Source organism: Colossoma macropomum, unplaced genomic scaffold, assembly GCF_904425465.1.
Source record: "Colossoma macropomum unplaced genomic scaffold, Colossoma_macropomum, whole genome shotgun sequence".
In the NCBI taxonomy this organism is placed as follows: domain Eukaryota; kingdom Metazoa; phylum Chordata; class Actinopteri; order Characiformes; family Serrasalmidae; genus Colossoma; species Colossoma macropomum.
The window spans coordinates 16,187,817-16,205,316 of NW_023494794.1; the positions used below are offsets into that span (position 1 = coordinate 16,187,817).

Consider the following 17,500-nt stretch of genomic DNA (forward strand, 5'->3'; position numbering starts at 1 on the left):
CCTGTCCCCACCCTGATGATGCCACTGATGCATGGGGGATTCTCAGAGACTTTGAATTTAACGGGACACGCCCCCTTCAGAGACAGGCCCCTCCTACCACTCGTTTGTCCTCACCAGATACCCCAGCTCCAGCTCCGACCCCTCCCCCTGGTTCTGTCATAACCATAGCGACTGCACTCTCGGACTCCGCGACCTGTCATCTCGCAGTGCCTTACGGAACATCACTCCAGCCGCCGGGACATGCAAACAACAAACAAAACACAAACAACAAACAAAACGCAAACAACAAACAAAACACAAACAACAAACAAAACGCAAACAACAAACAAAACACAAACAAATGATGCCGCTGCTGTCGGAGCCTCAGTGCTTAAGCTCCACCACTTCTCTCAGATATCAGCGCTCGCTCACAGCACAGTGCTTCCCTCTGAGCATGCTCAGTTCTGCAGGACTGTCAGGCTCCTCTGGACTGGTGGGCTGGTCTCCGTAGCAACTCGTACCACCAGGGATGTTAAGGTGCTCTGCTGGCCACTAGCAGGAGTGACTCCACACTGCTGCTGCGGAACATGGCACACAGCTGCAGCTCTGCTCCTACAGATCCACTGTAGAACAGTTCAACCCCGCCCCAGTGATCCACTCCAGAGAATCCAGCTCCATTCAAGTGATTAAAGCTTGAGCAGCTCTGGTCCCCAAGTCCACTCCAGAGTTATTTGGCTCTGTAGCTCAGCTTCCAGAGTTTTTCTGCTATTCTAGAGCAGTTCAGTCCAATCACAAAGCCCTATACCAGAGTAGTTTAGCTCCAGTCCAGAGCAGGCCAGCTTCATTACAAAGCAGTTTGACCCCAGCAGTTTAGCTCTATTCCATAATGGTTTAGCCCCATGCCAGAGCCGCTCAGCACCACATCATATCCATTTAGTCACATTCCAGAGCAGTTCAGCTCTTTTCCAGAGTTGTTCAGCTCTATTCGTGAATGGTTTTAGGCCAATTCCAGAGTGGTTCAAATCTTTTCCAGAGTCATCCAGTTCTATTCCAGAGAATGTCAGCACTATTCCAGAGTAGTTCAACTCTTTTCCAGAGTGGCTCAGCCCTGTTCTAGAACATTTGAACTTTGAGAGTGTTGATAGTGGTTTGGTTCTATTCCAGAGTGGTTCAACTTATTCCAGAATGATTCAGCTCTATTTGGTCCCGTCCCAGATTGGTTCAGTCCCATTCCCGTTTGTTTCTGCCCTTTACGAAAGTGGTTAAGGTTCGCTCCAAAACTTTAGATCAGTTTAGCTGCACTGCACTGATCCCTTCTAGAACAGTTCAGTTCCACTCTAGAGCACACTTTAAAAAATGTAAAAAAAAATGAAGTGCTAACAAGCAGTTTAACTAGTTTTATGCAAGTTAATTAAATACTTTGAAACAAAGCAAAGTAAAAAAAAACAAAAGCAATATTTTTCATCAGTAAACACTTCAAATAAACTTCTCTGTTTCACTTTTTATGGTGTAATTAAGCCACATTCTAGACAGTTCTAGCAATTTATGTTTCAGGAGGTCCACTCTAGAGCAGTTCAGGTCTGTTGTGGAAGTCCACTCTAGAGCGCTTCATGTTTATTATAGAGGTCCACTCTAGAGCGATTTATGTCCAAGGACTAAAAAACATTTCAGCTTTTCTCTCTGCTTTTGTCCTTTAGATAATAAAAAACATGACAACACAACTGAAAAAGAGGTAAAAGAGTTCAAATCACAGATTTTATACACTCTTTAAAAAGATGGTTCTTCAAAGGTTCTTTAATAAAGGAAATGGTTCTATATAGAATCATAACGCTTAAATGGTTCTTTCAATGTTTATGGTTCTATATAGAACAATCGTCTTTACCAAAGAACCCTGGACAAACCATGTTTTTTAAGAGTGTAGTTGAAAAAAGAAATGCTGTGTCTGTTAAAGAACAGAGAGAACCGAGAAAATGGAACTCTAGTTTTATAATCACTGGGAAATTAATCTGTTCAAATATATTTGTTTAGTAATTTTATAAGAGTTATATGTTTGTTTCTGATTAGTAAAACTGCATGTGAGGTAAACATTAGCAGCAGATGATCATCCCTCCTTCTCCTCACCTCTCTTTGGGTCTCCTCACCTCTCTTTGGTTCTCCTCAGCTCTATTTGGTTCTCTTCTGGCCTGTGTAAGAAGAGAAAAGCAGCTGATCTCCTGCATGAATGCCTGTAACTTAGTAGTTTTATTATGTTTTGTTAATAAAGATAGGACTGAAAACCGACTCGCGTCTCTGGAGTGTTTTGTTCTGCTGAAAGGTTCGATTAAAGCAAGAAAGCTTTATTTATAACATGCTTTTCTTAAAATGTCAAAGTTTTTTGCATTGTTAAATGTTTAAGATGTAAACAGAGCCGTTCAGAGCGGTTCAGAGTGGTTTGGTGTGAAACGCTCTGTTCTAGATAAATGTACCGAGTCAGAACTGTTCACAGTGGTGGTGATAGGAACCAGACGTCCACCTCTAAAAGCTCCCTCACAGAAAGTTCCTACATGAAATGGTTATGAATTCACTGCCTGATGACTGAGACACTGTTTTATGATAGTTTAGAGAACTTAAACTCCATTCATGGTGGAGGGATACATGCAGGGCGCTGTGAGGCAAAATAGTCCCCAAAGAAAACTTATTATTTCAGATTTTCCACTATTTTCCATCATCAACATTCCATATAAACTCAGAAGACTCGTGTAGGTTCACTGGTGGTTCTGGATAGTAAATAAAATGTCTATATTTGTTTTGTAGACATCTTTAGGCTATGAGGCTAACATTGCTAACAAGCACTGGAAGTCGTCTAGCGCCCCCTCCTCTGCTATGATTGGCTGTAGCGCCCCTCCTCTGCTATGATTGGCTGTAGCGCCCCCTCCTCTGCTATGATTGGCTGTCGCGCCTCTTCCTCTGCTATGATTGGCTGTAGCGCCCCCTCCTCTGCTATGATTGGCTGTAGCGCCCCTCCTCTGCTATGATTGGCTGTAGCGCCTCTTCCTCTGCTATGATTGGCTGTAGCGCCTCTTCCTCTGCTATGATTGGCTGTAGCGCCCCCTCCTCTGCTATGATTGGCTGTAGCGCCCCCTCCTTTGCTATGATTAGCTGTAGCGCCCCCTCCTCTGCTATGATGCCCCCTCCTCTGCTATGATTGGCTGTAGCGCCCCCTCCTCTGCTATGATTGGCTGTAGCGCCCCCTCCTCTGCTATGATTAGCTGTAGCGCCCCCTCCTCTGCTATGATGCCCCCTCCTCTGCTATGATTGGCTGTAGGGCCCCCTCCTCTGCCATGATTGGCTGTAGCACCTCTTCCTCTGCTACGATTGGCTGTAGCGCCCCCTCCTCTGCTATGATTGGCTGTAGCGCCCCCTCCTCTGCTATGATTGGCTAGAAGCAGGAGCAGCCAATCCTAGCACACGAAACCGTTCCCAGTGAGACCCGCCTCCTGTGCTGTAATTGGCCACCATTATTACCCACAAGCATCCCGCCGTTTGAACTGCTAGCCAATCCCAGTGCAGGAGGCGGGGTTTGTCAGAAAACGGGTGGGGGGAAAAAAGCGGGAATGAACGGCGCTTCTTTAGATTTTTTTCTGTTTAATATATACTTTTATCTGAGAAGGGCGCGCGCAGGGTGTGTTTCCCGCGCTGTCTCTGTACACATCTCGTACCCCCCTGCACCCCCCCTCGCTCTTTATTCGGCGCGTGCTTGTGAGCTCCGTGTGCTCCCGGTTGCCTGGTAACGCGCGCGCGCGAGGCGGTGGGCGCTCCTGACCTTGCGTCCGCGACCGCGCTGCGCGCTCCCGCGCTCGACAAAATAGAGCCAAGCGGGACGCAGGAGCTTAAATAGGAAAAGAGAAAACGGAACAAAATATTAATAATATTAATGACAATAATCACAGCAGCAGCTCGAGCAGGGGATGTGAGGCGGCGCGAGGCGGCTGGTGTTGATCAGCGTCAGGATGAGATTAAAGATTCAGGACACGCAGAGGCGGAGTGAAGGCGCGAGACACCGGATGTGGGCTTCGGCAGGTGAGAGCAAATTACGGTCTTTTTTCCTATTTAGCTCGATCTGCGCGAGCGCGCGGGTTTATTAGCGGGGTCTGTAATAAAGAGCTGCTGGAGTCGAGTCTGAATCTACAGCTTCTACAGCCATTATTCTACAGAGAGAGAGAGAGAGAGAGAGAGAGAAGAGAGAGAGAGAGAGAGAAAGAGATTAAAATGAGAAGAGAGAGAGAGAGAGAGAGAGAGAGAGAGAGAGAGAGAGATGGGATGAGATGAGAAAAAGAGCTCGAGATATAATAGAGGAAGAGGAGGAAGAAAGGGAGAGAGACAGATGAAGAGAGGTGAGGGAGAGAGAGAAATGAAGAGATGTGAGGGAGAGAGAGAAATGAGGGAGAGAGAGATGAAGAGAGAGAGAGAGATGAAGAGAGAGACAGGAAGAGAGAGGAGAAAAGAAGGGGAGAGATAGATGATGGGGGGAGGGGGGGGGTCTCGCGAGCCCCCCTTTATTTCCTTCTGCCTCTTTATCTATTAGAGTTCGGTTGTTGGGGTGACAGGCCGCGAGACCCAGGACATTCGACAGGACTCACGAGCTCTACATCCCACACACACGAGGCGCGCGCGAGAAAGCGAGAGCGCGTGAGCCGCTCACCTGTTGTGCATAAACGCGCACGCGCGGCGCCGTTAAACTCGCGCTTTATTATCGTGTGCGCGAGACGAAGAGATACAGAGAGACGAAACCCCGCGCGCCTCCGAGTTGTCATGGTGATTTAGCCATCTGTTGGTTCGGTTTGCTTAAAGCGCGCGAGTGAGTGAATATATATGTGTGTGTGTGTGTGTGTGTGTGTGTGCATGTGTGCACATGTGTGTGTGTGTGTGCATGTGTGCACATGTGTGTGTGTGTGTGTGTGTGTGTGTGCATGTGTGCACATGTGTGTGTGTGTGTGCATGTGTGCACATGTGTGTGTGTGTGTGCGTGTGTGTGTGCGTGCGTGTGTGTGTGCGCGCGCGTGTGTGCGTTACCGATTGAACCCTGAGTGAGTGCGAGCCCGTGCGCGTGCGCGGATTCTCCTCCGCATAGTTTATCATCCACCACTGCGCTACGGAGGAGGAAACACGAGCGCATTGGTATTCACGACTCGTTCTCTCTCTCTCTCTCTGTGTATCCCTCTCTCTCTCTCTCTCTCTCTCTCTCTCTCTCTCTCTCTCTCTCTCTCTCTCTCTCTCTTTCTCTCCCTCTCTCTCCCTCTCTCTGTATCTCTCTCTCCCTCTCTCTCTCTCTCTCTCTGTATCCCTCTCTCTCTGTATCTCTCTCTCTCTGTATCCCTCTCTCTCTCTCTCTCTCTCTCTCTCTCTCTCTGTGTATCCCTCTCTCTCTCTCTCTCTCTCTCTCTTTCTCTCCCTCTCTCTCCCTCTCTCTGTATCTCTCTCTCCCTCTCTCTCTCTCTCTGTATCCCTCTCTCTCTCTCTCTCTCTCTCTCTGTATCCCTCTCTCTCTCTCTCTCTCTTTCTCTCCCTCTCTCTGTATCTCTCTCTCCCTCTCTCTCTCTCTCTCTCTCTCTGTATCCCTCTCTCTCTCTCTCTCTCTCTCTCTCTCTCTCTCTCTTTCTCTCCCTCTCTCTCCCTCTCTCTCTCTCTCTCTCTCTCTCTCTCTCACTCTCTCTCTCTGTATTCTGTCTCTGTCTGCTGTGTATGTTGTTTATATTCACCCACAGATAATAACTGCAAAATTTTCATCTGAGCTGACAAACACATGAAACACGCTTATAGCAGGTGTTGTAACAAGCGTTAGTGGGGCAGCTCAGTGTGTTATAAACCAAGACAGCGTAGCAGAGAAACGCCGGAAGGGGCGGAGCTACCAGAGGAAGCAGCATAATTTGCTTGTGAGTTAAAAATCTTTTTCCAGAACTGTAACACAGTCATGTTACTTATATTAGGCTACAGTTTATAGAGCAAAAATTAAAGTGTATAGAGTTAGAATAATATAAGAATATAGTGTATAGTGTTAGAATACAGTATATAGTGTAAGAATACAGTAAAGTGTTAGAATACAATTGATAGTGCAAGAATATAGTGTATAGTGTTAGAATACGGTAGAGTTAGATTACAATGTACAGTGTTAGCATACAGTGCATGATGTTAGAATATACTATATAGTTTTAGCATATAGTGTATAGTTTTAGATTACAGTGTATAGTGTTAGAATACAATATATTGCATTAGAATATAGTGTATAGTTTAAGAATACAGTGTACAGTGTTAAAATACTATATGTTAGAATACAGTGTATAGTGTAAGAATACAGTGAATAGAGTCAGAATACAATGTATACTGTTAGAATACAGTGCATAGTGAAAGAGTACAGTGTAGTGTTACAATACGGTGTATAGTGTAAGAATACAGTGTATAGTGTAAGAGTATAGTATAGTGTTAGAATACAGTGTCCGGTATTATAATATATTGTATAATAAAATAATGCAATGTTTAGTATAAGAATATAGTCCATATTGTTAGAATATAGTTTATAGTGTTAAAATACAGTGTATATTGTTAGAATATAGTTTGTAGTGTAATAATACAGTGTATTGTTAGAATACAGTGTATAATGTTAGAATATAGTGTATAGCATTGGCATACAGTGTAGTTTTAGAATAGTGTATACAATGTATAGTGTTAAAATATAGTGAATAGTGTAAGAATACAGTGTAATATTACAATACAATGCATAGTGTTACTATATAGCGAATAGTGTAAGAATACAGTGAAGAGTTAGAATACAGTGTACGGTGTAAGAATACCGTATATTAGTATATTGTTTTATAATACAGTGTATAATGTATTGTGTAAGAATACAGTGTATAGTGTTAACATACAGTGTATAGTTTTAGAATACAATGTATGATATTAGGATATAGTGTTAACATACAGTGTATAGTTTTAGAATGCAATGTATGATGTTAGGATATAGTGTTAACATACAGTGTATAATGTTAGAATATAGTGTATAGTGTTATCATACAGTGCAATTTTAGAATAATGTATACAATGTATAGTGTTAGAATATAGTGTAAAGTACAGTGTAATGTTACAATACAGTGTATGATGTTAGAATATAGTGTATAGTGTTAGCATACGGTGTATAATTTTAGAATACAATGCATAGTGTTAATATATAGTGTATAGTGTAAGCATACAGTGAAGAGTTAGAATACAGTGTATAGTATAAGAATACAGTGTATAGTTTTAAAATACAGTGTATAGTGTTAGAATACAGTGTACGGTGTAAGAACACAGTATATTAGTATATTGTGTTATAATACTGTGTATAGTGTTAGAATGTAGTGTATAGTATAAGAATACAGTATACTGTGTTAGAATACAGTGTATAGTGTTAGAACTACAACCATATTTTAAAGGAAAATAGTACAAAGACAACATATCAAATGTTGAAACTGAGAAATTTTATTGTTTTTGAAAAATATTTGCCTATTTTGAATTTGATGCCAAAAATTCCAAAAAAAGTTGGGACGGGGGCCTGTTTGCCACTGTGTTTCATCACCTTTTCAGTCGAAATAGAATACGTCTATGTATACACTTCAATTGGAATAGTCCAGTCCGATTGATGCCGTTCGGAATACAGTTTCTATCCGACTGATCGAGGTGGGTAATCCTGTAAATAATCCGTTAAATAGAAGAATAGTATCCGTGTAGACGCCTGTATCTGCCTACGTTCCCAATCGGACAGTTTAAGTCCGTTCTGCATGTGCGTCGCGTCATGTCCTGCCTCCGTCGTGCCTCATTCAAAGCTGAAACACTCCTTTTTCGTGACAAAAGCAATCATTTCAAACAGTTCAGTTTCCGTGCATGAGCCGTATTAACTGGGTATATGAGTATAATATTATATATTTAAAATTTTAACAGAGTTTACAGACATTATCAAACCTTTTATTTCCAAAAAAGTGAAGAAAATTCAGTTTTCCATGATATGGAACCTGGAATTCTTTTTTTGGGGGGCAGTTATAAATTTACATCTCTGGTAGCTGCCAAGTGAGCCAGCATGGCTTTTAACCCTCACTCTGTCTCCAGTTTGTTCTCCTGTTTTGGAGACTTTCTTGTGAGCTGAAGCCCATCTGTTTCCTCATCATTCCGTTCTGCCCCCCTCATCATTCCGCTCTGCTCCCTCGTCATTCCGTTCTGCTCGTCATTCCGCTCTGTTCTTGTCATTCCGCTCTGCTCCCTCGTCATTCCGTCCTGCTTCCCCGTCATTGTGTTCTGCTCCCTGTTCATTCCGTTCTGCTCCCTCATCATTCTGCTCTGCTCCCTCGTCATTCCGTTCTGCCCCCCCTCATTCTGTTCTGCTCCCTGTTCATTCCGTTCTGCTCCCTCATCATTCTGCTCTGCTCCCTCGTCATTCCGTTCTGCCCCCCCTCATTCTGTTCTGCTCCCTCGTCATTCCGTTCTGCCCCCCCTCATTCTGTTCTGCTCCCTGTTCATTCCGTTCTGCTCCCTCATCATTCTGCTCTGCTCCCTCGTCATTCCGTTCTGCTCCCTCGTCGTTGTGTTCTGCTCCCTCGACATTCCGTTCTGCTCCCTCGTCATTCCGTTCTGCTCCCTCGTCATTCCGCTCTGCTCCCTCGTCATTCCGTTCTGCTCCCTCGTCAATCCATTCTGCTCCCTCGTCATTCCGTTGTGCACCTTTGTCAATCCGTTCTGCTCCCTCGACATTCCGTTCTGCTCCCTCGTCATTCCGTTCTGCTCCCTCGTCATTCCGTTCTGCTCCCTCGTCAATCCATTCTGCTCCCTCGTCATTCCGTTGTGCACCTTTGTTAATCCGTTCTGCTCCCTCGTCATTCCGTTCTGCTCCCTCGTCATTCCGTTCTGCTCCCTCGTCAATCCATTCTGCTCCCTCGTCATTCCGTTGTGCACCTTTGTCAATCCGTTCTGCTCCCTCGACATTCCGTTCTGCTCCCTCGACATTCCGTTCTGCTCCCTCGTCATTCCGTTCTGCTCCCTCGTCATTTTGTTCTGCTCCCTCATCATTCCGTTCTGCTCCCTTTTCAATCCGTTCTGCTCCCTCGTCATTGCGTTCTGCTCCCTTGTCGTTCCGTTCGGCTCCCTTGTCATTCCCTTCTGCTCCCTTGTCATTCCATTCTACTCCCTCGTCATTCTGTTCTGCTCCCTCGTCATTCCGTTCTGATCCCTCATCATTCTGTTCTGCTCACTCAACATTCCGTTCTTCTCTCTCGTCGTTCCATTCTGCCCCTTGTCGTTCTGTTCTGCTCCCTAGACATTCCGTTCTGCTCCCTCACCATTCCGCTCTGCTCCCTCGTCATTCCGTTCTGCTCCCTCATCATTCCATTCTGCTGCCTTTTCAATCTGTTCTGCTCCCTCATCATTCCGTTCAGCTCCCCTCGTAATTATGTTCTGCTCCCTCATCATTCCGTTCAGCTCCCTCGTCATTCCCTCTGCTCCCTCTTCATTCCTTTCTGCTCCCTCCTCATGTCACTCTGCTCCCTCGTCATTCCGTTCTGCTCCCTTGTCATTCCCTTCTGCTCCCTCTTCATTCCGTTCTGCTCTCTCGTCATTCCGTTCTGCTCCCTCATCATTCCGCTCTGCTCCCTCATCATTCTGCTCTGCTCCCTCGTCATTCCGTTCTGCTCCCTCGTCGTTGTGTTCTGCTCCCTCGACATTCCGTTCTGCTCCCTCGTCATTCCGTTCTGCTCCCTCGTCATTCCGTTCTGCTCCCTCGTCATTCCGTTCTGCTCCCTCGTCAATCCATTCTGCTCCCTCGTCATTCCGTTGTGCACCTTTGTCAATCCGTTCTGCTCCCTCGACATTCCGTTCTGCTCCCTCGTCATTCCGTTCTGCTCCCTTGTCATTTTGTTCTGCTCCCTCATCATTCCGTTCTGCTCCCTTTTCAATCCGTTCTGCTCCCTCGTCATTGCGTTCTGCTCCCTCGTCATTCTGTTCTGCTCCCTCGTCATTCCGTTCTGATCCCTCATCATTCCGTTCTGCTCCCTTGTCATTTTGTTCTGCTCCCTCATCATTCCGTTCTGCTCCCTTTTCAATCCATTCTGCTCCCTCGTCATTGCGTTCTGCTCCCTCGTCATTCTGTTCTGCTCCCTCGTCATTCTGTTCTGCTCCCTCGTCATTCCGTTCTGATCCCTCATCATTCTGTTCTGCTCACTCAACATTCCGTTCTTCTCTCTCGTCGTTCCATTCTGCCCCTTGTCGTTCTGTTCTGCTCCCTCGTCATTCCGTTCTGCTCCCTCATCATTCCATTCTGCTGCCTTTTCAATCTGTTCTGCTCCCTCATCATTCCGTTCAGCTCCCCTCGTAATTATGTTCTGCTCCCTCGTCATTCCGTTCAGCTCCCTCGTCATTCCCTCTGCTCCCTCTTCATTCCGTTCTGCTCCCTCCTCATGTCACTCTGCTCCTTCGTCATTCCCTTCTGCTCCCTCTTCATTCCGTTCTGCTCTCTCGTCATTCCGTTCTGCTCCCTCATCATTCCGCTCTGCTCCCTCATCATTCTGCTCTGCTCCCTCGTCATTCCGTTCTGCTCCCTCATCATTCCGCTCTGCTCCCTCATCATTCTGCTCTGCTCCCTCGTCATTCCGTTCTGCTCCCTCATCATTCCGTTCTGCTCCCTCGTCATTCCGCTCTGCTCCCTCATTATTCCGCTCTGCTCCCTCGTCATTCCGTTTCTGCTCCCTCGTCATTGTGTTCTGCTCCCTTGTCATTCCGTTCTGCTCCCTCGTCGTTCCATTCTGCTCCCTCGTCATTGTGTTCTGCTCCCTTGTCATTCCGTTCTGCTCCCTCATCATTCCATTCTGCTCCCTTGTCATTCCGCTCTGCTCCCTCATTATTCCGCTCTGCTCCCTCGTCATTCCATTCTGCTCCCTCGTCGTTGTGTTCTGCTCCCTCATCATTCCTCGTCATGCTGGCACCTCTATGTAACTGCGATGCACTGCTGAAAAAACCCAACATAAAGGACCCTAATGGTTTAACAGAGGACTAACAGGAGACTAATGGTTTAACAGGGGATGAACAGCTGATTCTAAAAGCATTCTATGGTTTACTAATGTGATTTCTAATGGTCCTTTATCTGCTGCACTCCACACTCTTGGAGACTGAACAGATAAACCACAGAAAAACTGTTGTAAATCAGTGCTAGGATCACTGTTAATGCATTAAGGCTGGACTGGTAAGCCATAGTATAAATGTTGAAAGCTAGCACTAGCTTCACCGCTAATGCACAATCTATAAGACACTGATTAGCCAATGTAACTAGCGCTAGCTTCACCGCTAATGCACAATCTATAAGACACTGATTAGCCAATGTAACTAGCGCTAGCTTCACCGCTAATGCACACTCTATAAGACACTGATTAGCCAACGTAACTAGCGCTAGCTTCACTGCTAATGCACACTCTATAAGACTGAACCTCATAAAAATGTTGAAAGCTAGCACTAGCATCATTACTAGCATCTTCACAGTGTAAGTAGCCTTTACATGAATAGCACTGCTGTGCTATTACTAGTTTCTGCTTGTGGCTCTTTGGGACTGCTATGTGCTGCTAGCATCTGCTAAGGCAGAATCTCTGAGACTGTCCTGCTGAAAAAACAGCACAGACCTGCATGAAGTCTGTAAGTATGAAGTGCTGTATGTTTCTGCTGTGGCTGATCAGCTCAGCCTCTCAGAGTCTATCCAGCTTCTAAAGTAAATTTTTAATGAAGTATATGAAGAGAAATCTTCGCTCCAGCTTCTCACTCATTAATCTTACAGCAGCGCAGAGACGATTCAGCTGTAGAAGTTGTGTAGTGTTATTTATGGATGACATCGCCGTCGTTTCAGGAAAGGCAAACTGCCAAAGCCCAGACTCATTCAGGGCTGAACCATCTGAGCAGAAATATGGGGAGAGGAATGAAGTGCGAAGATAAAATGAGTTATGGGCTGTAACGACTTTCCTTCCTCACTACAAAGTCATTTACAAGTGAGTGAAGACCAGCGTTGCCAGCTGCTCTTGATGGAAAGTAGCTAAAGCCAGATCGAAAAGTCGCTAGATGTTGCTAGATGACGCCATGGGCTAATTAGCATGTTTGTGATGTCATTGTGCTGTAATTGCATTCTGCCTGGTGTCAGATGGTGTCAGCACTTCACATCTGTGCTCACATACGATGTGATACGATGTGATACGATTTTCCAAAAAAGCTGATCTCGCTTCCGTATTTTTCTGTTTTCTTTGTCAGGTAGCAGGACGCATGTGAAACAGTGACTGAAATGCACCCCTTTAAGATTACATGTTGACCAGCAGTCCATTTCCAAACTGCCAATATTACAATTTTACAACCATGACGTCATCTGACTAAATCACGACAGACGTCATTGACCCCTCTAAGGTCTGAGGGCATCTTCTGGATTTGCTCATCTCTTGTTAAATCCTCCTTGAAGGCTGTTCATATAACATGATTCCAAAATGCTCCGTTATCTTCATCACTACTTTCCAAAACCGCTGCAGCAGCTTCAGCAGCTGTAAACTCTCTGTACGCCGTTTCTCATGAGTCTCCGATGTGGACTGAATGAAGAATGAAGGGTTTCCGGCGTGATGGTCAGTCCTTAGTGATTTCCTGAGTGTCCATTGGTCAGTTTCACACAGAATGTAGATGGACCAATCCACCAGTTCCACACAGTGAGAGGCAGATGACGTTTATCTCATCCCCTCTTCATAGGCTCATAACTCCGGATGTGAGTCTCGTATGATCTCGTGATAAGATGGAATGGAAAGGGCGACTCTACAGATTCAGGTGTTTGAACTGGATTTCTGTGCTGGATCATCACAAAGATATGTGCAGGCGAATTTGTGGATCCCAGAGGGTTAAAGACAACAGCTGTGCTGTGATTTTGGCTGTATTTCCATGTAAAATGGTATTCAAAGAGAAAGTAAGAAGTGACAGAATATCTTTCTCAGTCTTTTTTTCACAGGTGCACGGCCTCCATCTGGGTAACCAACCACAAGGATGTTCCGTTTTCAGTTGGGGTGATTATGTCTAATCTGCCCCCTGGTGGATAAATCTTTCAATCCTACAGATACAAAGATTTTTGTAAGATTTAAAAGTGTGCAGTCAGTATTTGAACAACGTCTCTGCAGCTCACAGAACAGAGCAGACGCAGAGGGAGGTGCCCCTCGCTCGCGGGGCAGAACTGGCCGCTCTCTTCTCCCTGTGGAAAGTAGCTGAGGTTTTGAAAAAAGGTGACAAAAATCACAAAGTGATTCTGTCTTCAGTGTGAGAAATGAGGAACAGTCACTCTTCACTCCAAACTCCTCGGGAACTGGGCGAGTTTTCAGATTTACAGATCTGCTGCAGCTCATTGTAAAGTGTTTCAGAGGAATCCAGGCAGAGTTACAGTTTCTAGACTATGAAGGACCAACTGGTTGAGCCAGTCTGCTACAGCGCCACCCTGAGGCAGAGCAGTGCTGCAGCTCTAGTTAGTTAGGAACACCAGTGACAGAAGCTGATTGTGAGTGAAGCAGATAAACAATCAGCTTCACTGAGTCTGGATTACATCTATTTTGCTCTAATGGACACCAGAACATCATAATAGGTTTATTTTAAGGCACCCAGCAGAATTTTGATTTTGAGACATTCAGCAGGTCCAAGAGGTGAATTAGGGGTCCTCAGACCCCCCAGGGCCCCCTGTATTTTGCACGGTGAGTGTGATGTCAATCACGTATTGTCTACAGAAGGAATGCAGTGAGGCCACCAATAAACATTAAATTCAAGTTAATTTTTTACACTGTGCTCAAACAGATTTAATGAAATGCTATTTTTCTCGCTCAGCCTCATTTTACCACCCCTTCACTGAGTGTCTGTTTTCCAGCTGAAACATACAAGCAGAAAAAGGCTCAGATGTAATGTTGGTGGAGGAAACAGACCATTAGCATCTGTCTGTTTATCTAATGGAATACAACACTGCAGAGTAAGATTAAGGTCCACTTTTCCTGACCGCAGAGTAAGATTAAGGTCCACTTTTCCTGACCGCAGAGTAAGATTAAGGTCTGCTCCTCCTGACTGTAAATTAAGATTAAGGTCCGCTCTTCCTGACTGCAGATTAAGATTAAGGTCCACTTTTCCTGACCGCAGAGTAAGATTAAGGTCTGCTCCTCCTGACTGTAAATTAAGATTAAGGTCCGCTCTTCCTGACTGCAGATTAAGATTAAGGTCCACTTTTCCTGACCGCAGAGTAAGATTAAGGTCCGCTCCTCCTGACTGCAGATTAAGATTAAGATCCACTCTTCCTGACCGCAGAGTAAGATTAAGGTCTGCTCCTCCTGACTGTAAATTAAGATTAAGGTCCGCTCCTCCTGACTGCAGATTAAGATTAAGATCCGCTCTTCCTGACCGCAGAGTAAGATTAAGGTCTGCTCCTCCTGACTGTAAATTAAGATTAAGGTCCGCTCCTCCTGACTGCAGATTAAGATTAAGGTCCGCTCTTCCTGACCGCAGAGTAAGATTAAGGTCTGCTCCTCCTGACCGCAGAGTAAGATTAAGGTCCGCTTCTCCTGACTGTAAATTAAGATTAAGGTCCACTCCTCCTGACTGCAGAGTAAGATTAAGGTCCGCTCCTCCTGACTGCAGATTAAGATTAAGGTCTGCTCCTTCTGACCACAGATTAAGATTAAGTTCCGCTTCTCCTGACCATAAATTAAGATTAAGGTCTGCTCCTCCTGAACGCAGATTAAGATTAAGGTCCGCTCCTCCTGACCACAGAGTAAGATCCGCTCTTCCTAACTGCAGAGTAAGACTAAGGTCCTTTCTTCCTGACCGCAGATTAAGATTAAGGTCCACTCCTCCTGACTGCAGAGTAAGATCCGCTCCTCCGGACCACAGATTAAGATTAAGGTCCGCTCCTCCTGGCCGCAGATTAAGATTTGCAAGTCAATTTTGACGCTGTTTTACAGTCTGTTTCTTACATTTTTTTCTCTTGTGAACAACAAATGTCGGTACTCAGTAAAAGCTCCTCATGGTTTTCGGTTAGATCAATTCAAGGCGACCATAAACGGTGCAAACCACAGGCAATGTGAGAGCTTTTGACAGCTTCCTGTAAAGTAATTCACTTCCTGTCCTCAATCTGCAGTTCGCAACACAGCAACACAGTGACATCATGTGCCGACTGAGCGTTAATGCTTTAGTTTGCTTGTTTGTTTGTTTAGGTGCGTATCGATTGTGATGGAGTTGGCGCTTTGAGGGGCAGTGGATCATTACCTGCGGATTCCCTGACCAATGGCATCATCTGTGCAGAAACCACCTGGCTGAGGGGCGGAGCTCTGCGTCTACCTGAGTACGTGTGTGTGAGTGTGTGTGTGGTGTGTGTGGTGTGTGTGTTTGTGAGGTGAGAGAGACCATGTGGCACACACGGATGAGAGGTCACCTGTCACACACGCACCAGCTCAGACGACCTCTGACCTTCGCCCTGTGTGGGCTGTGCTGGGTGTGGTTGCCGTGGTGTGTCTCTGTGGCAACGGCACTGAGCTACCAGCCCACGGTAAACACGGCCCTGGGGCGTCTGAGGGGGATGCGGGTTGCCGTAGCGGCGGAGGGTCTCGGCCCTGTGGACCAGTTTCTGGGTGTGCCATACGCGGCACCACCAGTGGGGGAGAAGCGCTTCATGCCCCCCGACGCCCCCTCGGCCTGGTCTGGCGTCCGGAACGCCACGAGATTCCCGCCTGTGTGCCCCCAGACCGTCCGGAATGCCGTGCCGGACATCATGATGCCCATCTGGGCCACATACAACCTGGACACAGTGGCGATGTACTTGCAGGAGCAGAGCGAGGACTGCCTGTACCTCAACATATACGTCCCCACTCAGAGCGGTGAGTACACACAGTGGGGATGGGCGATATGTAGGTGTTTAGGTATCTCTGGTGGTTGCTAGAGTGTTGCTAAGTAGTTGTTATGGTATACCAGGTTATTGCTAGAGTGTTGCTAAGTAGTTGTTATGGTATACCAGGTTATTGCTAGAGTGTTGCTAAGTAGTTGTTATGGTATCCCAGGTTGTTGCTAGGGTGTTGCTAAGTAGTTGTTATGATATCCCAAGTTGTTGCTAGGGTGTTGCGAAGTAGTTGTTATGGTATCCCATGTGGTTGTTAGGGTGTTGCTAAGTAGTTGTTATTGTATTCCAGGTTGTTGCTAGGGTGTTGCTAAGTAGTTGTTATGGTATCCCATGTGGTTGCCAGACTGTTGCGAAGTAGTTGTTATGGTATCCCATGTGGTTGCCAGGGTGTTGCTAAGTAGTTGTTATGGTATTCCATGTGGTTGCTAGACTGTTGCTAGGTGATTGGTGTGATATCCCATGTGGTTGCCAGGGTGTTGCTAAGTAGTTGTTATGGTATCCCATGTGGTTGCCAGACTGTTGCTAGGTGATTGTTATGGTATCCCATGTGGTTGCTAGACTGTTGCGAAGTAGTTGTTATGGTATCCCATGTGGTTGCCAGGGTGTTGCTAAGTAGTTGTTATGGTATCCCATGTGGTTGCTAGACTGTTGCTAAGTGATTGTTATGGTATCCCATGTGGTTGCTAGACTGTTGCGAAGTAGTTGTTATGGTATCCCATGTGGTTGCCAGGGTGTTGCTAAGTAGTTGTTATGGTATCCCATGTTGTTGCTAGGGTCTTGCTAAGTAGTTGTTTTGGTATTCCATATGGTTGCTAGGGTGTTGCTAAGTAGTTGTTATGGTATTCTTTGTGGTTGCTAGGGTGTTGCTAGGTAGTTGTTATGGTATCCTATGTGGTTGCTAGGGTGCTGCTAAGTAGTTGTTATTGTATACCAGGTTGTTACTACAATGTTGCTAAGTAGTTGTTATGATATCCCAGGTGGTTGCTAAACTGTTGCTAGGTGATTGTTATGGTATCTCATGTGGTTGCTAGGGTGTTGCTAAGTAGTTGTTATGGTATCCCATGTGGTTACTAGTGTGTTGCTAAGTAGTTGTTATGGTATCCCATATGGTTGCCAGGGTGTTGCTAAGTAGTTGTTATTGTATCCCAGATTGTTGCTACAGTGCTGATAAGTAGTTGTTATGGTATCCTATATGGTTGCTAGGGTGTTGCTAAGTAGTTGTTGTGATATCCCAGGTTGTTACTACGATGTTGCTAAGTAGTTGTTATAGTATCCCATGTGGTTGATAGACTGTTGCTAAGTGATTGTTATGGTATCCCATGTGGTTGCTAGGGTGTTGCTAAGGAGTTGTTATGGTATCCCATGTGGTTACTAGTGTGTTGCTAAGTAGTTTGTTATGGTATCCCATGTGGTTGATAGACTGTTGCTAAGTGATTGTTATGGTATCCCATGTGGTTGCTAGGGTGTTGCTAAGGAGTTGTTATGGTATCCCATGTGGTTACTAGTGTGTTGCTAAGTATTTGTTATGGTATCCCATGTGGTTGTTAGGGTGTTGCTAAGTAGTTGTTATGGTATCCCATGTGGTTGCTAGGGTGTTGC

At 45.5% G+C, this 17,500-nt stretch overlaps 2 protein-coding genes across 2 annotated transcripts in view; both read left to right on the plus strand.

Moving 5' to 3' along the window:
* LOC118815083 (glutamate receptor 3-like) overlaps positions 1 to 385 on the plus strand; it is a gene marked incomplete at its 5' end in the record, with an annotated part of 21,662 nt that extends 21,277 nt beyond the window's left edge. Inside the window, one exon of the mRNA XM_036581016.1 lies at positions 1 to 385. This exon is cut by the window's left edge and continues 7 nt beyond it.
* Positions 386 to 3,815: 3,430 nt separating this feature from the next.
* nlgn3b (neuroligin 3b) overlaps positions 3,816 to 17,500 on the plus strand; it is a 40,398-nt gene continuing 26,713 nt past the window's right edge. The window contains exons 1-2 of the mRNA XM_036580365.1: positions 3,816 to 4,038; positions 15,222 to 15,881. Coding sequence (XP_036436258.1) covers positions 15,413 to 15,881 — 469 coding nt within the window. The 5' untranslated portion in view covers positions 3,816 to 4,038; positions 15,222 to 15,412. The remainder of the gene's footprint in view (positions 4,039 to 15,221; positions 15,882 to 17,500) is intronic.